The following is a 22,614-nucleotide window of genomic DNA, read 5'->3' on the forward strand; positions in this document are numbered from 1 at the left end:
GGGAGGGGGGGGTTGGAGGGTTAGGTTAGGGGCTCCTGGGGGGGATTTAGGGTTAGGCATCCCCCCAGGAAGGTTAGGCTTAGGAAAGGGGGGGGGGATAGGCTCCCCACCCCACCCCGAGGGTTAGGTTTAGGCACCCCTTAAGGAGGGTTGGGGGGGGGGGGGGCGAAAGGTTCGGGATAGTTAGAAACTTACTATAGTCGGGATCCTGCTCTTCTGCTTTCCGGCATCGGTATAACATCCGGCTGTATTTCATACCGATCCCAGATTACCACTGTTGCTGTTTGAGCAGACACCTACACAGTGGAGGTGTGCTGTATATGCATTCGGTATGAAATGCTGGCTGCCGCATGGCCGGCAGTTCGATTCCCGGCAGCAGCAGCCCGACAAAAGAGCAGAGACCGATAGTGGAAGCCCGACAGCGCTGGAAATCCCGATCGTCCCTGAGGTAAGTACTTACTAACCTAACCAAACCCCTAACCCTAACCCTCCTTAGGGGTGCCTAACCCTAACCCCCCCTTCCCCGCTGCCTAACCCTAAGTCCCCCCCCAGGGGTGCCTAACCCTCCCTCCCCCTAGCCTAACCCTAACCCTCCAGGGGAGGTGCCCTAAACCTAACCCTCCCCCCCCCCGCGGCTGTCCGCTTGCGGCGCCCGGCATCCGCTCGATCGGGATGCCGGGCGCCTGTCTCCCAGCGTCGGGAAAATGACAGGCGTCTAGATTTAACCCTAGCCGGGATTGAGGATTCGGGAAGCAGGCGGTCGGTATTGCGGCCGCTGGCTTCCTAAACGTATCCCGCTGTATACACATAATTTAATATTTAATACGGGCACATCTCCTGTTTATCTTTGTACATTTTTATTTATACTTCGAGAAATATCTTAAATAACTACTCACTGATTATAGTAAGGGTTCATATCAAATGTTTGAATCGTGTTTAAATAGCTCTTATTTACATAATTTGATAATAATAAAAACTAAAATTTTGGGGATGTTTTTGAAAAAAAAAAGTGTCTCAGAAAAGTGGTTAAGTATCATTTCATATCGCGGCAATCATAAATTAAGGGGCCCATACATATGCAATCGATTGCCGCAATTTCCAGTTCTGACGATGCTAGGGAATCGGGGATATTCAACATGTTAAACAATCTCGATTCCTCGATCCTGACCCAAAAATGGATGGAATTGTCCATTTCAGGGATTTTAAAATGTTGAATTTCCCCGATTTGTCGGCATAGCGCTGATCGATGGTCGCCGATTCGCAGATTGGATTGCGATACGGGAGGGCTCGAAGAACGGGGAATCGGTGCTGTAGATGATGGCCCACATTACATTAAAACGGAATTTAATAAAGGTACCTTGCCGGCATACAGGCTCTGATAAGAGCAACATGTAACGCGCTCGCTTACATTATCACTTTACGTCCGAATCGGACCCGGCAAGGTTAATGTGCGTACGGAGCCTATAGGCTTACTATGGGCAATTGCCATCTGAAGATTTTGAGTCTTGGTAAATGTGCCATTATGGACAGCGATGGCGGCGGCTTGTGTTGACTATAGCAGAGAGACCACAGCAGATGTTTCCCATGTTTGCTGCGCTACCCTCATAATAAAAGGCCGTGCTACATAAACATGCTGCAAGCTTCTGACAATGTCCGGTTTTGCAGGATACTTTAATACATATGCACCAGAGAGGACAATTCACCACGTATGCAGCCATTGGCCATACAAGACATCGCGCGGCCAGGATTCATCACCCTGCCGCAACACATAACCCGGGCAGGGCAGTGCCAGGTCTGACTAGTGCCCACGGGTCACACAAAGGATGCCGGTATGTAGGTCACTGATATGGGAGCTCAGGCAGAGGGACCAATAGCCAGGTCACAAAGCTTTCCATGTCTGCCTATAGTAGCAGCACTCGTGCAGTCCGTTATAAAGAGGACGGTCATCGTTCAATCTGGCGTTGATTTGGTTGGTCATCGTTCAATCTGGCGTTGATTTGGTTGGTCATCGTTCAATCTGGCGTTGATTTGGTTGTGTTGAAGAGCAAAGTAAAACTGTTTTTACAGCAAAGAGGAAAACATCAGATCTTATTCCAGCTCTTTTGTTTGTCTCCGTCTCTATGTAAAACCGGTTCTCACAAACAAGAAGAAAACATGTTTATGATCCGAGGAAGCAGAAACTACCTCCCTGAGACGTCTGTCCCTGACCTGTGAGGTTCCCCGTCATTGTCCCCTCACACGCAGCACATTGCTCATTGCAGCTCCTGGAAAGTCATGTACAGTATGTTCACAGCATTCCTGGGCACTGCCAGCTGGACGGGGGAGGGTGGGAACCGATGGGGTCCTTGTCACACTCTGGAGGGAGGACATTACTAATCCCCCAAAAATAAAAAAACCACCACAAAGAATAAAACTTTTCCTTTCCAATTACTATGTCTTAATATCATCAGTAAAGTGTATAAATAGGTCTAATTTCATGTGACTTTATATAAATACCGCTACAAGCCCCTCCCCTGGCGTACAGCCGTGCGTCTGCATGTGCAAGGATTGAGAAGCCCACTTTGAGCATCTTTAGACGCTGTAATACTGCTTGGTGCATCTTTAGACGCAACGATCGGTCGCAGCATCAAAGCTTACACCAGCCCCATGCAAGGTGCAGATTATGGACCCCAATGTGAGCCAGTAAGCGTCCGAGTTCGCAACCAGTTCAGCGGCATGCCTGCGACACTCCCATAACACAGACCACCTTCGTGCGTCTAAATATCACCACCCAGTCACTGCCCGGGGACGCGCATCTCAATCGGTGCTGCCACTCTCTGCGCACACACTCTAGACGTATGCGCAGTGTGACGTGCAAGCAAGAAAACTCACACAACTGCATCCGCCATCGGCAGTACATCCGACTAAGAATAAGCCCCTAACGAGGAACCAGTCTATAGGAAAATACTTCAAAATTAAGTTACATATTTTAATTTTTCTCTGCCCCTACTGAAAACCCCGGGAGATAATAAATCTATTGTACAATCAATATCCGGACGTCTAATTTTAGGACATTCTAGTACGCGCTCCATGTGATTGCATTTCCCACAGAATTCCAGCGATTTCTGACACTTGCAACCGATGATTAATCATCACAGAGCTCCCTCTAGTGGTGCTCACACGCACTGCGACATACAGTAAGATTAAGCAGCATAATGTTCCTGGGAGGGCGCAATTGCTGGAGTTAGGGAAGTAATGTTTCAGTGCTGCACAGAATATGTACAGAAATGAATGTTTTCGGTCTTGAAAACACTGGATTTAAAGTTTACCCGTCGCTTCCACAAAAGGAGGCCTGAACCAGTATCCCTGTGACAGCGGCCTAGGGGATCATTAGGAACCCTGATATCGGCCAGCGGGGGCGCACATAGTGGGTACATACTAGACAATGGACCGAAATCAAATAGAAGTGAAAAGTCTGTTTCTGCGATAATTTTTCGCCGATGACGTCATTTTCGCCAATTCCATTTATCTCCGTATTTAATTTGTCTGACTTTTCGCCGGTGCGAAAAGTTTGCGCCTTATAACCAGCGGAAAAAAGTTTTGCCTATGAATACCTGGCGGAAAAAAGTGCAGAATCGGGGTTTTGGGGTGCAAAATTGCGGAAATCCCCCTAAACCCTTTTTACACCCCCCTTCACACTAACTGCGCCAAAATACGCTAAAAAACACAAAAGACCCCCCAAAAAAGCACATTGAAAAAATGGGCAAAAAAAATCAAAGTGAGGGTACAAAATAAAAAACTAGTGAAATAGCCTTTGGGGGGGTCTGTAAGTATGGGGGGGGGTGTATTTTTGATTGCAGGTGTTTGCTGAAAGTGCGTTTTTGGCGCTTTTAATGCTTGACTTTTGCAACTTTAAAATATGCTACCCCCCATATTCATGTACCCCAAATGTGATGGAAATACTTATTTTCCCCCAAAAAGTGGCTAAATGCTATTCTTCACCACTGACCCAAAGACGCTAAATAGCGCCTATTGAGACCATTCAAAGACCCCAAATACCTTCAGCAGGGCTAATCGGGGGTACCCATAGTGAACCCCCATGTCAGAGCATCTTTTGGGGGTGTCCAGCTGATTTCCCCAAAAACTACAGGACTTTTCGCCTGTTTGCGTTTCGCCTGGTCCCGTTTTCGCCGATTTGGAATTGAATAATAATAATGGTACCAGCGTCAGTCGGAGGGAGCAGGACACAATAGGCCACAGGTTCTCAAACTCGGCCCTCAGGACCCCAAACAGTGCATGTTTTCCAGGTCTCCTCACAGAATCACAAGTGACATAATTAGCTCCACCTGTGGATCTTTTAAAATATGTCAGTGAGTAATGAATACATCTGTGCACCTGCTGGGTGACCTGGGATATGAGGACTGTTTGGGGCCCTGAGGACCGAGTGTGAGAACCACTGTACTAGGCTACTACAGCTGCTGCCAATTATCACCCTCCTCAGTGCGGGTTGTGTACCAGGGGTCTGGCATCTGCAAGCGATATGTCTCCCGCCAGGTACTTCTGCTTCTTCAGGCCTCCATACATCAGAGATGGATTGCAGCAATCGTACAATTTGCATTCGATTGTGTATAAAAATCTGCAATGTATGGGCTTCACAGATCGCAGATTGCAACCAAAAAGTGATTGGAATTGTTTAATCAGATTGTCCAACATGTTGGATGTCACAGATCGATTGGGGCTGTAGATTGCTAGTGTATGGACATGATCAGCAGATTTGCAGACCGTTTCTAGCAAAATGATGGAACCTTTCGAGATTGCCAGATCTGTGTTTGCTGCAATCGATCTGCAAATCACTGAAAAAGATCTGTAGTGTATGGGCGCAGATTGCTCGATTGGGAAATCAAGATCGGGCAATAAATCTTCAAACTGTTTAATTGTGGTTTTCAGATTGCTGATGTATGGGGGCCTTTCCATGTGACCAGGATTAGAAACATTTTTTCATGACCACTCGTTTACCATGCTCGCCCAACAATTGCAGGATAAGTCCATCGACCGTTTAGCTCCTCTAAGCGAAGGGAAGCATAAACGCAAAACGTGTCCCAATTTACAAATGAATGTACGTAAATGTGCAAAATTTTTGTGCACTTGTGCGGTATTGAAAGAGGAAAAGAAAAGAAAAACGCATTTTTCTCCGAACAAAGCGTGCTGTCCCAGCTTTCCTGGGAAAAGTGCTGCCATATGTATATAGAAGCTTACATTCCAAGTATTATGTCATATAATACAGAAGGAAGTTCACAGGAAAGATATGAAGCTGAAGTGCCCTCTGAGAAGTGGCCGTGCTCACTAAGGGCCTGATTCATCATTGGGAATAGAGTGAGATTTAGCACTTAACTGATCATCTTGGTGACACCAGGCTGCACTGCAGGGGGGGGGGGGGGGGGGGCAGATTTATAATGTGCAGAGAGATTTAGATTTGGGAGGGAGGTGTCCAAACTGACATCTAAATTGTAGAGTAATAATAAAGCTGTGCAGTATTTGTGGTCTACATGCAAAAGCAGCCAGTATTTACCCCACATGCAAAATAATGTATTCACACCCCTTGCATTGCAACATGGTTTGTTCAAGTTCACAGTTAAGTGCTAATTCTCACTCTATTCCCAAAGCTGAATCAGGCCGTAAAGCTGGCCACACACTATTCCAACTTACATCCAACCAGCCAACTTGTTGATTGGTTGGAATGAAAATCTGGTAGGGTATGGGAGTAACTGACAATCAGCAATTTTCTCCCTAATGCCGGAAAATGGGCAAAAACTGTTGTTTGAACAAATTGTTTAGATCAAACATTTAACAAACTTGTCTGACGCCATTTTCATCTGTTTTCTGGCATTTAGGAGCAAATTGCTGATCATCATTTACTCCCATACATTACCAGATTTTCATTCCAACCAATCAACTAGTTGGATGGTTGGACATATAATCTTTAGATGTGTGGCCAGCTTAAGCCTTTTTTATTTTCCTTTGAAACCATGTAAGCCCATGTGAAACCATGAAAGCCCATGTGAAACCATGAAAGCCCATGTGAAACCATGAAAGCCCATGTGAAACCATGAAAGCCCATGTGAAACCATGAAAGCCCATGTGAAACCATGAAAGCCCATGTGAAACCATGAAAGCCCATGTGATTTCAGTAAAGAGGTGTCCTTTTACACTGCTGGCTTCAGTCGTGTCAAACAGCCCCTCTTCGCGCGCCAGTGTCTTCCTCGCTCTAAATGTGTGTCTTATTCACATAAATAAAATTGGGAGTGACAAATGCGTGTTGTTTGTATGTCTGTGTGCGACTTTATGGAAATGGCGCTACAAAGCCCTTCCGTGGTGTACACCCATGCCTTCCAATGTGCAAGGAATCCCACTGTCAGTGCTCGTAGATGAAGTACCGATTAGTGCGTGTTTAGAGGCCACCATTGGTCGCATTATGGCAGGTGCAGTTTCTCCGTCCGCGTACGGCCTCCTATGTCAGCGGTTTAGCATCTGTTTACACAAAAACGGTCACTGACACACGGCTGCAACACTACCATAACACTCCATAAGACAGACCATCTAAGTGCGTACGCTAATACACACAAAAAGTGTAAAAAGGGCTCCTGTGCGATCGGCCGCGGCTTTTCCTTGTGCCAAGTTCCGTTGTGCTCCATCTGCGACTTTGTACGTGTGTAAGACCAATTCCTGTGCGGTTAATATTGCAGCACATGGTTAAATGCCATTTTCTCTACACCATTGTGGTCTCTTATTATTTTTTCGGTCTTGGATTGCGGTCTGGGATTGTTTTTACCCACTAAATATTAGGCTTATGGAATAGTGTACGGCCATTAGTTATTGTGACATTTATATTACCATACATCCATCGGAACTTCTTTACATTTCACGTTGTCTATTTATTTAAATGCTAGTATATTTTGATAAATAGCTATGCCCTTCCTACAGGTAATCTATGTTTTGCTTGGTTATAAAACTGGTTTTTTGTTACAGCAAAATTACTTAATAGCAACAATGTTTTCTCGTCTTTTTTTCTTTGCTCAGAAATTAAATGTAATTTTACGATTTGTTTGTTCTCCCCTCTCACTGTTTTGTTTTTCCTCCCCCTTATGTTCAGTTTCTCCCAGATTGTTTTTCTTTAATAACATTTGTATTTATAATATTATATCTGGGCTAGTTCTCATTCACTGTAACGTTTTGCATTCTCCCTTCTACCCTGAGTTTGGATTGTTAACTTGACTCTCAATTTTCCACTGCACTGTCTGTTCATTTTATATCTGGTTATCTCTGGTATTTAATCCAGAGAGGGCTCCGTTTGTTTGGATAGGTAAATTAAGAAAATTGGTTGAGCCATAGACATGTTGATACTTTAATGTTAACCGTGTGGCTTCGGTTATTACCTCTGTTATACTTTTCTAACTTATCTTTTGTTTCCAGTGTTGCTTTTAGCCAGTTTGAACGCACCTCTGTTTTGTCTATATTATATTGTTTACATATCGCTTGTACCATCAACATTATCTTCATGTCTGATATGTGATATGATTTGACTATTACATCAATATGTCATGTTTCAATAAAAAAAAATGAAAAAAAAAATAATATTGCAGCCCAGCATATCTAGTGGTTATTCCTCCCGGAGCGCCGCAGTCGAGACGAGAGGGGGTCTCGCGACCATATACCGCATAGACACTAAGGTGTATATTTACTAAAGTGAGGAGTTTTTAGAAAGTGGAGATGTTGCCCATAGCAACCAATCATATTCTACTAAACATGTATCTAGCACCTTCTAGAAGATAATAGCTAGAATCTGATTGGTTGCTATGGGCAACATCTCCACTTTAGTATATGTATCCCTAAGTGTAGAAGAACATATCTGTACAAATGTGCATGTGAAACCTCCGAGCTACACAGTCACTTATAACCATCAAGGAGAACATAAGAAACAGACTTTAGTGGAGAATATTAAATCATACGCACAGATAGGAAAATGACTACACGCGCTCCCCAATGCTCACACAGACATAAATAACAGCAATAGGCAAGTAGATTGCACATACCGTCCGAGCTGGGGGTGACGGGAGAGCTGGCGAGAGGCTCAGGGCCCTCATGGAAGCCTCCAAGTGCTGCGGTGGGAGGAAGAAATTTGGGAGCAGGATGGGGTCACAACTGGACAGGTGGAGTTAGGGAAAGTAACAGCAGCTCCGCGTACAACAGGCAACAGATTATACTTGGAGACTGGCCTTTATTCCCATGTGATGTCACTTACATATAACACCCGCGTAGGTGACAGATTATACTCGGTGACTGGCCTTTATTCCCATGTGATGTCACTTACATATAACGCCCGCGTAGGTGACAGATTATACTCAGTGACTGGCCTTTATTCCCATGTGATGTCACTTACATATAACGCCCGCGTAGGTGACAGATTATACTCAGTGACTGGTCTTTATTCCCATGTGATGTCACTTACATATAATGCCCGCGTAGGTGACAGATTATACTCGGTGACTGGTCTTTATTCCCATGTGATGTCACTTACATATAACGCCCGCGTAGGTGACAGATTATACTCAGTGACTGGCCTTTATTCCCATGTGATGTTACTTACATATAACGCCCGCGTAGGTGACAGATTATACTCAGTGACTGGCCTTTATTCCCATGTGATGTCACTTACATATAACGCCCGCGTAGGTGACAGATTATACTCAGTGACTGGCCTTTATTCCCATGTGATGTCACTTACATATAACACCCGCGTAGGTGACAGATTATACTCGGTGACTGGCCTTTATTCCCATGTGATGTCACTTACATATAACGCCCGCGTAGGTGACAGATTATACTCAGTGACTGGCCTTTATTCCCATGTGATGTCACTTACATATAACACCCGCGTAGGTGACAGATTATACTCAGTGACTGGCCTTTATTCCCGTGTGATGTCACTTACATATAACACCCGCGTAGGTGACAGATTATACTCAGTGACTGGCCTTTATTCCCATGTGATGTCACTTACATATAACGCCCGCGTAGGTGACAGATTATACTCGGTGACTGGCCTTTATTCCCATGTGATGTCACTTACATATAACGCCCGCGTAGGTGACAGATTATACTCGGTGACTGGTCTTTATTACCATGTGATGTCACTTACATATAACGCCCGCGTAGGTGACAGATTATACTCAGTGACTGGCCTTTATTCCCATGTGATGTCAGTTACATATAACACCCGCGTAGGTGACAGATTATACTCAGTGACTGGCCTTTATTCCCATGTGATGTCACTTACATATAACACCCGCGTAGGTGACAGATTATACTCGGTGACTGGCCTTTATTCCCATGTGATGTCACTTACATATAACACCCGCGTAGGTGACAGATTATACCCGGTGACTGGCCTTTATTCCCGTGTGATGTCACTTACATATAACGCCCGCGTAGGTGACAGATTGTACTCGGTGACTGGCCTTTATTCCCATGTGATGTCACTTACATATAACGCCCGCGTAGGTGACAGATTATACCCGGTGACTGGCCTTTATTCCCGTGTGATGTCACTTACATATAACGCCCGCGTAGGTGACAGATTATACTCAGTGACTGGCCTTTATTCCCATGTGATGTCAGTTACATATAACACCCGCGTAGGTGACAGATTATACTCAGTGACTGGCCTTTATTCCCATGTGATGTCACTTACATATAACGCTCGCGTAGGTGACAGATTATACTCAGTGACTGGCCTTTATTCCCATGTGATGTCACTTACATATAACGCCCGCGTAGGTGACAGATTATACTCAGTGACTGGCCTTTATTCCCGTGTGATGTCACTTACATATAACGCCCGCGTAGGTGACAGATTATACTCAGTGACTGGCCTTTATTCCCGTGTGATGTCACTTACATATAACGCCCGCGTAGGTGACAGATTATACTCAGTGACTGGCCTTTATTCCCGTGTGATGTCACTTACATACAACACCCGCGTAGGTGACAGATTATACTCAGTGACTGGCCTTTATTCCCATGTGATGTCACTTACATATAACACCTGCGTAGGTGACAGATTATACTCAGTGACTGGCCTTTATTCCCATGTGATGTCACTTACATATAACGCCAATGCCGCAACATGCAGTAATTAAAGGGCTTAAACAAAAATGGTTGCTACTAACAGATTTTGCTCATTCATCCTATGGGGGCCACTGGTCACAAAGGGGAATAAAACATGGCGACAAGAGCTTGGGATCCCTATCCTCTATCATCCTATTAGCGGTCTGGGAATTTCAGTAGTGTTAGGATTTGGGGAGCTCTCCTGGGTTTTCAGTGCCCACCTTTACAGGATTTTATAATGGTCAATACTTTTGAATACAAAGGGGTCAATCTTATTATGTGCGAAGGGTGCGAGTTGCAGTTGCAACGGCGTTAAAACAGTGGCAACGAACCAGCACCTCACAACCTTTGCTGCCCGCTCTGAGCCCGAATTCGCGGAATTTTGCTGCAAAATTCAGCAATTCCAGGCTGCCGTAAAGTGCGCCCATTGCCGCGATGGCTCACGCCGGTGAGATCATTGCGGTTAATAGGATTGACCCAAAAGATGGCAGTTATGAGTGCTAGCTCGGGGATATTCCCATTATACTCAGGTTCCTCAATAGGATGAAAGAGCAAAATGGCATTTTTATATTCGCATTAAATCCTATTCCAGAAACCCTCCTCCCCTCCGCCTCCCCACCCCCTGCCATATGTCCTCCTCTCCTAAGGCTGTCCCGCCTCCCCGCCCCCTGCCATATGTCCTCCTCTCCTAAGGCTGTCACGCCTCCCCTCCACCTTCCCACCCCCTGCCATATGTCCTCCTCTCCTAAGGCTGTCCCGCCTCCCCTCCGCCTCCACACCCCCTGCCATATGTCCTCCTCTCCTAAGGCTGTCCCGTCTACCTTGCAGTGGGATCCGTTAGGGCGCTCCCAGTTTTCCACTGCCTGCACATTGAGGAGACAGGACAGACCTTATGCAATATATAGATATAATTGTATTATCTTGGCCCTGTTTTGGAATAAAATGTCTTAATGGATCTTATTAGCATAACACTTTGGGACCAGTAATTGCTTATTACAGTAACACTGGCAGACATGACAATGACATCTCTTAGCAAGGAAAGGATACAGGAGATTAACGCTCTGCTCGTCCGTACGCTCTGCAGTGTCTGGCTCTTCCCCTGAGCTCCCCAATGAGGGACTGGTGTTGGGCTGTGTAGAATCACAGTGTGACGATGACGGATATCCAGACTTACAGTCTTCTATCTCCTGGTTTCTGGAGGGATCACCTTTCCCATTATAATCCACATCAGGTACATGAGAGGCGTCAGGCTCACTGCTGCTGCTTACTGTCTCTGCAGACACAGTCTGTATTTCTGGCGCCCCCCTCATTTTATCTGTCCCTCCGCAATCCGAGTCATCGGAGAATCCGGGAGAAATGCTTTGCGCATTGACAGGCTGTGACCCCCAAAAGGTTTCTGCGTCTTGTAATCCAAGGTCATCCTGCTGGGCACAGCGGACAATCCTGGACTCCTCTTCTGCACTCTGGGACTCATACGATCCAGCGGAGCTGGGGGTGTTGGGCTGGTCAGAGTCGTGGCCAGAGGAGATCACATCAAGTCTCTCAATGTGTTTTCCACCGGTCAGAACATCTCCCAGTGTCCCCTGATCCGCCTGCGGATTCTGTTCTATGAAATCCGGCTCAGTGTCGTATAATATACTGGACCAGGGGCTGGTTCTATCTGTCATAGTGGTAATCTCATTAAGAGTCCTTGGTTCAATTAGATTTTCCTCATACTCCTCATCGCTGCCGGCATGAAGGTCTTGTTCTTCATAATCATAATCTAAAATCTGGCTTCCTTCCCTACCCGTGGGTTCCAGCAAGTCGTCCATGTTGTCCTCTTTTCGGGATGGGGATCCGGCCGATGAGAACGGGGGAGTATCTGCACGGAGACCCTCACGCTCATCATCAGACACCTCCCTGTGATCTATAAGCCGCCTGTTGTCCTCCTGTTGGATGGTTGGGATTTCCATCCTTCCTGTATCTAGGTTCTGAACACGACCTGTAACATCAGAGGTGCTGGGAGGCGCTTCCCTAAAGCTAGGATTCTCCTGAAGACCTAAGAGGAACAAACTGCAGCTGTAAGCTCCTGTAATTACTTATATTGGCACATTATAGGCAAGAACAAGGGGAGTGAAATAAAAGTGATTTTTCTTTTGACTTTCCATTGGCCTATACATTGGGTAACAAGTAAATTACCGATTATAATCTAATGTTATCTAAGACAGTAAAATATTCATTGGAAAAAATTTTGCACGATTGCTGTGATGTAGAATATATTAGGTCAGTGTTATTTTACAGATATGTACAGGACCTTACCGGTAATGAGGCTGCTGACTTGGGAGACCAATAGATTAGATTTTCTCAGCAGTAAATGAGCATCGCTGTCCTCATCTGGATGAGCAGATCTCTGAGGCTTTATACCCACACTATGCACTGAAGCTGCCCCGGGTGGCTCAGTGTTGGATAGGCTCCTGTACAGCTTCTGATGGAAATACTTCTGAATATCATCTAGTTCACTTATATTCTTCCTATAGGAACAAACAACATTGCATTATTATCCTGCAACAGATCACGGCCGAACCAAGAGAGCATAGAGGTCACTACTGGGCACAGTTACCCTGACAAAGCCACTACCGGGCACAGTTACCCTGACAAAGCCACTACCAGGCACAGTTACCCTGACAAAGCCACTACCGAGACTAGTTACCCTGACAAAGCCTCTGCCAGGCACAGTAACCCTGACAAAGCCTCTGCCAGGCACAGTAACCCTGACAAAGCCTCTGCCAGGCACAGTAACCCTGACAAAGCCACTACTGTGCACAGTAACCCTGAGAAAACCACTACCGGGCACAGTTACCCTGACAAAACCACTACTGTGCACAGTAACCCTGAGAAAACCACTACCGGGCACAGTTACCCTGACAAAACCACTACCGGGCACAGTTACCCTGACAAAACCACTACCGGGCACAGTTACCCTGACAAAACCACTACCGGGCACAGCTACCCTGACAAAACCACTACCGGACACAGTTACCCTGACAAGGCCACTACCGGGCACAGTTACCCTGACAAGGCCTCTACCGGGCACAGTAACCCTGACAAGGCCTCTACCGGGCACAGTAACCCTGACAAGGCCTTTACCGGGCACAGTAACCCTGACAAGGCCTTTACCGGGCACAGTAACCCTGACAAGGCCTTTACCGGGCACAGTAACCTTGACAAAGCCACTACCGGGCACCGTAACCCTGACAGAGCCACTACCGGGCACAGTAACCCCGACAAAGCCACTACCGGGCACAGTAACCCCGACAAAGCCACTATCTGGCATAGTTACCCTGACCCCTGACAAAACCACTATCTGGCAGGATCAAGCTGCAACTTGTAGAACTTTTAGTGTAAATGTCACAAACAGAGGAACGCTCATTAGAACCTCTCATACAGACAGAACGCTCGGCCCTTACCTGAGTGCAGACAGAAGAGAAGTGCGTGTGGATTGTGACAGAGCGTCCAGGTGTTCTGCGCTGCGAGTGTTCCATTCTGCCTGCTGTACGGATTCCTGGAACCGACGCATATTCTCCATGTGTTCTTCATGACGGATGGGTAGGGGCCCGTCCTCACTCCTGATAACATACAAAGACTTACATGGAAGGTGTAACATGGAACTACGCAATACAAATTCACCATTAACACAGCTGGCTGTTACCAGTCACACCAATTCATCATTCATACAGCTGGTGGTTACCAGTCACACCAATTCATCATTCATACAGCTGGCGGTTACCAGTCACACCAATTCATCATTCATACAGCTGGCGGTTACCAGTCACACCAATTCATCATTCATACAGCTGGCGGTTACCAGTCACACCAATTCATCATTCATACAGCTGGCGGTTACCAGTCACACCAATTCATCATTCATACAGCTGGCGGTTACCAGTCACACCAATTCATCATTCATACAGCTGGCGGTTACCAGTCACACCAATTCATCATTCATACAGCTGGCGGTTACCAGTCACACCAATTCATCATTCATACAGCTGGCGGTTACCAGTCACACCAATTCATCATTCATACAGCTGGCGGTTACCAGTCACACCAATTCATCATTCATACAGCTGGCGGTTACCAGTCACACCAATTCATCATTCATACAGCTGGCTGTTACCAGTCACACCAATTCATCATTCATACAGCTGGCGGTTACCAGTCACACCAATTCATCATTCATACAGCTGGCGGTTACCAGTCACACCAATTCATCATTCATACAGCTGGTGGTTACCAGTCACACCAATTCATCATTCATACAGCTGGGGGTTACCAGTCACACCAATTCATCATTCATACAGCTGGTGGTTACCAGTCACACCAATTCATCATTCATACAGCTGGCGGTTACCAGTCACACCAATTCATCATTCATACAGCTGGCGGTTACCAGTCACACCAATTCATCATTCATACAGCTGGCGGTTACCAGTCACACCAATTCATCATTCATACAGCTGGCGGTTACCAGTCACACCAATTCATCATTCATACAGCTGGTGGTTACCAGTCACACCAATTCATCATTCATACAGCTGGTGGTTACCAGTCACACCAATTCATCATTCATACAGCTGGCGGTTACCAGTCATACCAATTCATCATTCATACAGCTGGCGGTTACCAGTCACACCAATTCATCATTCATACAGCTGGCGGTTACCAGTCACACCAATTCCTCATTCATACAGCTGGTGGTTACCAGTCATACCAATTCATCATTCATACAGCTGGCGGTTACCAGTCACACCAATTCCTCATTCACACAGCTGGCGGTTACCAGTCACATCAATTCATCATTAATACAGCTGGCGGTTACCAGTCACACCAATTCATCATTCATACAGCTGGCGGTTACCAGTCACACCAATTCATCATTCACACAGCTAGTGGTTACCAGTCATACCAATTCCTCATTCACACAGCTGGCGGTTACCAGTCACACCAATTCATCATTCATACAGCTGGCTGTTACCAGTCACACCAATTCATCATTCATACAGCTGGCGGTTACCAGTCACACCAATTCATCATTCATACACCTCTGAATACAGTTCTGAAGAAGAGAGCTGGTCTGATATTTAAATGTGGTTTAAAAATTAGGATTAGTACAGACCTCTCACATACAACATGAAAAATACCCGTATGGCTCACCTATCGCATGGTCTAGTGTAGACATCACTCATGTGAGATGTGTGCGGAACAGGGTAGCTGCTGAATGAGCCACAGGAAGGGGGGATGGGATGATACAGGAAAGACGTATGTGGGGTGACCTAGAAATAATATATAGGGGGAGATATTACTCTATTCTACTATGAAAGAATATAATATTACAGGTGGGTAATAGGAAGCTGCTCATCACATAGACATTTATCTTTATGTCTCCTTTTATCCAGAGATCTCCACCTCAGGTAGAGGCCCCAGGGGAGAGCAAAACACTCAGGGGACTGGTCTGCAAGTCACTGCCCCAGTAATGAGAATACAACTGAAACAATATAAGGTAAAGGATAAATACTGCACCCCACACAAGCATATAAGGAGAGGCGGAGCCAAGAAACCCACAGTCACACACCGAGAGGGGCAAGGCAGACACACCCACAGACCCCAGGAGAGGCGGAGCTGACACCCACAGACCCCAGGAGAGGCGGAGCTGACACCCACAGACCCCAGCAGAGGCGGAGCTGACACCCACAGACACCAGGACAGAAGGAGCTGACACCCACAGATCCCAGGAGAGGCGGAGCTGACACCCACAGACACCAGGAGAGGCGGAGCTGACACCCACAGACACCAGGAGAGGCAAGGCAGACACACCCACAGACCCCAGGAGAGGCGGAGCTGACACCCACAGACCCCAGGAGAGGCGGAGCTGACACCCACAGACCCCAGGAGAGGCGGAGCTGACACCCACAGACACCAGGAGAGGCGGAGCTGACACCCACAGACACCAGGAGAGGCCGGGCAGACACACCTACAGACCCCAGGAGAGGCGGAGCTGACAAATATACAACAAGAGAGGTGCAGCTGACACCCACCGACAACAGAAGAAAGCTCACGTTTGCAAGAGAGGGCTCATGAATAAACAGAGAAGACATGAACTGGTTATGAGGAGAAGACCCTTGTCCCAGTAAAGTCAGGGTACGTATAGTACTTCTATGAATGATAGATACTGTCTCAGTATGTTAGAGGAGTATCACACACCTCAGATCGCGTTGCAGCCGCCGTGCTCCTCACCCGTCTCTCCTCCTTTAGATGGGAAATATTTTCTAGAGGAGTGATGGAGACTTTCATTTGTCCCTGGCATTGCCCGGCAAAGTCACCGATATTGTACCAGCCGCACACAGACTGGAAGCCGGAGAGTAACGGAGAGAGATCGACGGAGGCGAAGCCCAGGACTCGCTCCACGTCTGCAGGAGACCAGAGATGCGTCAGGGGTACACTTCTACAGACACATGGATAGCAGCACACACGTGTAACACGGACACAACTGCATGAAACATGCAGCAAATCATGGACAGAATAAACATTTATCGCAGAGAGCAAAGTGTCCAAAGAGAGATTTGCCATAAACATCAGACAACTGCTGCAGCTGTACATGTGACAATAGGGCTAAGTCATTCCCCTCTGTGGGGTTCTCGGGTACCCACAATGGCTGATCACAGCGGCCCTGTGTTATATCCCTGCTGTACATGTGACAATAGGGCTAAGTCATTCCCCTCTGTGGGGTTCTCGGGTACCCACAATGGCTGACCACAGCGGCCCTGTGTTATATCCCTGCTGTACATGTGACAATAGGGCTAAGTCATTCCCCTCTGCGGGGTTCTCTGGTCCACACTATGGCTGATCACAGCGGCCCTGTGTTATATCCCTGCTGTACATGTGACAATAGGGCTAAGTCATTCCCCTCTGTGGGGTTCTCGGGTACCCACAATGGCTGATCACAGCGGCCCTGTGTTATATCCCTGCTGTACAGCGACCGTCCAGAACGTGGCTCTGCAAGGCCATTTCCCACTAAATACATTACAGGCACACCGCAGGTGGAGATTATTGTACATATCCTGAATACACCCACAGGCCCTATGTACTACACCTATTATGTCACCATTACCTGCTTTATGCCACACCTTAAACACCAAGGTCTGCTGCGGGTCCAGGAGAAGCTCTTTGCTCAGCCTACAGTAACAAAGACAAGAATAGGAACCATTTATTCGCCGCTATCCATGACAGGTACGACTGATACTGTACATACGGGATGTGCGTGTGATGCGGGCGACTCGCGAGATGATCCAGACGCCCTGCCTGAGTGAATCATTGTCCGGCTGGATTATACAGAATGACTGTGGCCAGTTACTGGGGCCAGGGGATGACAGTACAGACAGTAATGACTCTATAGGGTTACTATTGGGCATGGGGCTTGTTTCGGGTGAACGGCTGAGTATCGTTGTCAATGTCACAGTGTCTGCAGCCAGCCCCCGCTATGCGTGCCACTCCCTGTACTATAACACCATCATCTCACACATATGGGTACACTTGGCCTGGGGGGGTAGTTACCTTGCTTGGTGCTGAAAGTTCCATGTCGGGGAGTCTGTGCTGGCCATTATCGGGGTAGCTACAGGGGTTGCGTTACCAGCTACAGGAAAGGACACACAGCAGCTGGGTGTGGACACGTCTCGCTCAGTCAGAGGACTCCCTGTAACATATAACATTGGGAAATTACACAGAGAGGGTAACGAAGGTCATTGATAACAGGGATTTGTTGGCAGAGAGATAAATTGTGAGGCCCTAAACAAAAATAAAATTCAAAATGCCAAAAATATTTGTGTGTAATAACTTCAGCTTTGTTGAAGGCATTTTAAGTACAGATCATGTGCACAAAACACATCCACACTGTTCATATAGTTATACACACAGTATAATGGGGTTTGTGGGCCTCCAGGTAAAGCCATCTCTTACAGTTCATTGGCAGACACAGGATCGCTACAGCCTGGCTCCATTACTTGCCGCACCGTAAAACCGCCTGACCAGGGCGATCTCGGAGGAGACACTGGCTGTCATCTGCTCCTTTATACCCGGCTCCATAACTTGAGGTAAAATCATCTCTGCCTCTTCCTCATCCATTTCTTTACGCCTCTACCCCAGGCAGACCTGAGTACCATTTGGTCCCTGCTTCAATTAGGCCTTTGTACCATTAAGGCATCACTCATACTTCAACCCACCCTCCTGCAACTTGTACTACCGTGTCACACCCTCCACTACTGCAACTTGTACTACCCCGTCACACCCTCCACTACTGCAACTCGTACTACCCCGTCACACCCTCCACTACTGCAACTCGTACTACCCCGTCACACCCTCCACTACTGCAACTTGTACTACCCCGTCACACCCTCCACTACTGCAACCTGTACTACCCCGTCACACCCTCCACTACTGCAACTTGTACTACCCAGTCACGCCCTCCACTACTGCAACTTGTACTACCCCGTCACACCCTCCACTACTGCAACTTGTACTACCGTGTCACACCCTCCACTACTGCAACTTGTACCACCCCGTCACACCCTCCACTACTGCAACTTGTACTACCCCGTCACACCCTCCACTACTGCAACTTGTACTACCCCGTCACACCCTCCACTACTGCAACTTGTACTACCCCGTCACACCCTCCACTACTGCAACTTGAACTACCCCGTCACGCCCTCCACTACTGCAACTTGTACTACCCCGTCACGCCCTTCACTACTGCAACTTGTACTACCCCGTCACGCCCTCCACTACAGCAACTTGTACTACCCCGTCACACCCTCCACTACTGCAACTTGTACTACCCCGTCACACCCTCCACTACTGCAACTTGTACTACCCCTTCACACCCTCCACTACTGCAACTTGTACTACCCCGTCACACCCTCCACTACTGCAACTCGTACTACCCCGTCACACCCTCCACTACTGCAACTCGTAGTACCCCGTCACACCCTCCACTACTGCAACTTGTACTACCCCGTCACACCCTCCACTACTGCAACTTGTACTACCCAGTCACACCCTCCACTACTGCAACTTGTACTACCCCGTCACACCCTCCACTACTGCAACCTGTACTACCCCGTCACACCCTCCACTACTGCAACTTGTACTAAGCCGTCACACCCTCCACTACTGCAACTTGTACTAAGCCGTCACACCCTCCACTACTGCAACTTGTACTACCCCGTCACACCCTCCACTACTGCAACTTGTACTACCCCGTCACACCCTCCACTACTGCAACTTGAACTGCACGGCCTCTACCAGCTACCTGACGTGTACCAAAAGTCAGTCTCTAGAGCATCATGTGTGGCCAAGCTGCCGTCCTCTAATTGTCTCTTATTTCCCCTTTAGAATGTAAGTTCTCATGGGCAGGGCCTCACGTCTGCTCTCGCTCAGGTCTTCCCCATGTGTCCCAGGCATATGTTATGATGAAGGGTTTTTATGCTTTTACACAAATGGCATCCTTATTCCGTGTTTGCTCATGTCTGTTACCCATCTCCCATGTCTTATGCCAAATGCTTCTATCTACATTGCAATTTGGTAGAAATCTCCTCCATGCTATTGTATTCTGCTACTTGTGACGGTCACTTATACCACTTTGTCGTCACCGGCTGTCTGATGTTACTGTGATGTTGTGATCTTTGCTTTGTGCTTAAGCTATGGGGACCTGCTGCGTACTGTACTTATTCTCCGCAATTCTAATATGGTTTTGTACGGCGATGTAATAATATTAGTCCCTGCATCCAGACAGATTCAGGACTAAAGGCCTGATTCATTACCGTACGCAACTGCGAATACGCACACAACTGCACGATTGTAGCGTTATGCGCATGCATCGCACTGTGTGTGCGTGAACTGGCCGCTGCGATCGCAGAGACTATGCAGACCCATCGCAGAGCGATAGACAGAAAGCACCGTTTGTGGGTGGTGACGGGGGGGGGGTGGTTGGGGGAAACGCAGGCGTGCCAGTGCGTTCGCATGCCGTTTCAGGGGCGTGCATAAATTAACCACTGCGATGCCATACGCAGTGTGAGGTCTCATAGCGTGCATGGCTGGTAGCAATTTCTGAGTAAGGTCAGAGCTTGTACAAGTGTGCGTGAGGCTGCGATGGTACTCACTGTTACTGATGGTTTCGCTATTCTGGGAAGTATTACGGATGTGTGTAATGTAAAGTGAGCGTCCTTATGGCTCCTTGGTTAGCCTATCGGGAGACGCATCATTAGCTTAGGATGGCCTCTTGGAGGCGACTCCACATGCCAACTCTTCCCTTCCTGCCTCTTACCTCCCTTATTGTTCCTCACTAACTCTTCCTCGCTCTCCCTCCTCTTTGTTTCCCTCGGTCTCTCTCTCCTTCTCTTCTGATAGTGATATTTCTTATCACATATAAAATATTAGGGGTTTGTTTCGATTTATATTTGCGAAGCTTAACTGTGTTCGTGTGTTTTCTCATATGGCTTGGAATATTATGAAATTTTGTGTCTTTTGACTCTACATTTTTTATGCTTTTGTGTTTTGTTTATTGTACCCTGAAAAGTCCAATAAAATAATTTGAAAAAAAAAGTGGGCGTCTTTATGTAGTGCTGAGTTTGCATTGCGATCGCAATGGATTATCATACTATCTCAGTTGAACTGCGTGCGTACGCAATATTACGATCCGTAGTGCATCAGGCCCTAAGACTAAAGACCTATTTCGTCCCAAACACAGACAACAGTAAAAGGGGAAAAGAACCAAGTAGATAAACAACTAAGGTAACAACATGGAGGAACCCTGGTTCCCACATTGAATTACAAGAGGGAGGGACTTGATGGGAGATACAAAAGCCCTGTAAAGATGTTTGTGAAGTGCCTGATTGTAGAACGAATGTCCCTATGCAGCCTATATATAGATACCGCTGCCTGATGTGCAGATAGCACATTTTTCCTGTAATACTTCAAGAGGCATCAAATAGCCACCGACAAATAGGTTTTTAGAGCGGCGCTACCCAGGGGGCGCTCGTGGCATCGGAGCCCAGGGGCTGAGTATTTTTTCCCCTGGGTTCCACAATTCAACTCGCTAAGCTGGGAAAGAACTGGTGCTGAGTGATGCTAGGGGCAAGGGCGGGGGGGATAGCGGCTTCTGACCGGGCCTTCTCCAGCCTCCTAAAGTGGTAGTCTAAAAGTTTTGTTAGATCTATTAGCCTAGATGCTAACACAGATGTATAGTTTAGGTCTCCTGTAATCCATAAGCGATAGCTAAGGTATAATAACTTCTACAGCAGAGGGGCTTCAGTGTACCCCCAAATAGTTTGTCCTTTACTCATATTAGTATTATTTTGGTGGGTTGGGTATGGGATCCCGGCGATCGGGATGCCAGCGTTTAGAATACTGACAGCGGCATCCAGTCAGAATCCTAAATACCCCCAACACTAACCCCAAACCCACCTTTCCCATCAGGTCACATTAGATAGGCAGATGGAGATAGATTATTATATATAAATGAAGATAGACTATTATACATAGCAAATGTAACTACACCGTAACAATGTGTCATTACGCTGCCCATAAACCTGTTATCATAACCTTTGCCCCTACGAACAATATGCTCTGCACCCAGGCTCTGCGTCTTACAGGTAGACAATGTAATTCTGTATGGAAGCGTACCTTTCAGGCTGAGGTGCATCGCTCGTTCTACAACTATATTCACAGCAAACGTGTTCCCTAGATCGACCTCGACTGGTGGACTGCTGGAGCTCTTCAGAGGATCATCAGGCCGTTCTGTCTCATTGGTTGCAACACGAACATCTGGTCTCCCATCAGAATTCTGTCCGGAGACATCCTGTGCATCGTCACCCTCGCTGAGGCTCTGCTCCTCTTCAGAGCTTGGGCACCGGGCAGTTACCGACGGGTGATAGGCAGAGCCCAAGGACAGGTGAGCCCTCACTGCGGAGCCCCACAGATTGGGGGAGTTACGCTTGAACAGAGGATAAACACCTGTAAAATAAGTAGAATGGGTTTTCAAACAACGACGTGCAGTTGTCACCACTGTCTTCATAACTACTTTTTAATTTATTTTTTTAAATCCCCCTCGCCACAAATACGAATACTGCAATGCTTTTACTTGCACGACCACCATGGTTCAGATCACCACCAGCGCCCATAACATGATGCGTTTTCCGGCTACAGCAGTAAAAGTTTGGAAGACTGTTCTTCCATCTGACAACCTTACAATGGGCCCGATCTACTTTCAAACTTCCCTTGAATGGTAAGATTTAGAAGAATCATGTTTGGGCACCAAAGGGTGAGGATCTCCAGGAGTTCAGAGTTCCTATTTATGGCTCCGTCTTAGTTCTACTAGAGAAGAAAGGTCCAACGCTCAATAAACAAATTCCATGGAGTTACGCTTTAAGTAGGTAAGAG

At 47.1% G+C, this 22,614-nt stretch overlaps 1 protein-coding gene across 2 annotated transcripts in view; it reads right to left on the minus strand.

Annotated features, from left to right (window-relative positions):
• C2CD3 (C2 domain containing 3 centriole elongation regulator) overlaps nt 1–22,614 on the minus strand; it is a 96,526-nt gene that overhangs the window by 11,842 nt on the left and 62,070 nt on the right. For both annotated transcript variants that reach the window (XM_088445841.1, XM_088445840.1), the window contains 9 exons: nt 21,859–22,188; nt 17,734–17,872; nt 17,291–17,355; nt 16,384–16,589; nt 15,337–15,455; nt 13,590–13,748; nt 12,442–12,653; nt 11,191–12,181; nt 8,070–8,178 (listed from right to left, as the gene is read on the minus strand). In XM_088445841.1, the coding sequence (XP_088301967.1) occupies nt 8,070–8,178; nt 11,191–12,181; nt 12,442–12,653; nt 13,590–13,748; nt 15,337–15,455; nt 16,384–16,589; nt 17,291–17,355; nt 17,734–17,872; nt 21,859–22,188 (2,330 nt within the window). The remainder of the gene's footprint in view (nt 1–8,069; nt 8,179–11,190; nt 12,182–12,441; nt 12,654–13,589; nt 13,749–15,336; nt 15,456–16,383; nt 16,590–17,290; nt 17,356–17,733; nt 17,873–21,858; nt 22,189–22,614) is intronic.

This window comes from Taudactylus pleione, unplaced genomic scaffold, assembly GCF_031769625.1.
Source record: "Taudactylus pleione unplaced genomic scaffold, aTauple2 ptg000390l, whole genome shotgun sequence".
Classification (NCBI taxonomy): Eukaryota; Metazoa; Chordata; class Amphibia; order Anura; family Myobatrachidae; genus Taudactylus; species Taudactylus pleione.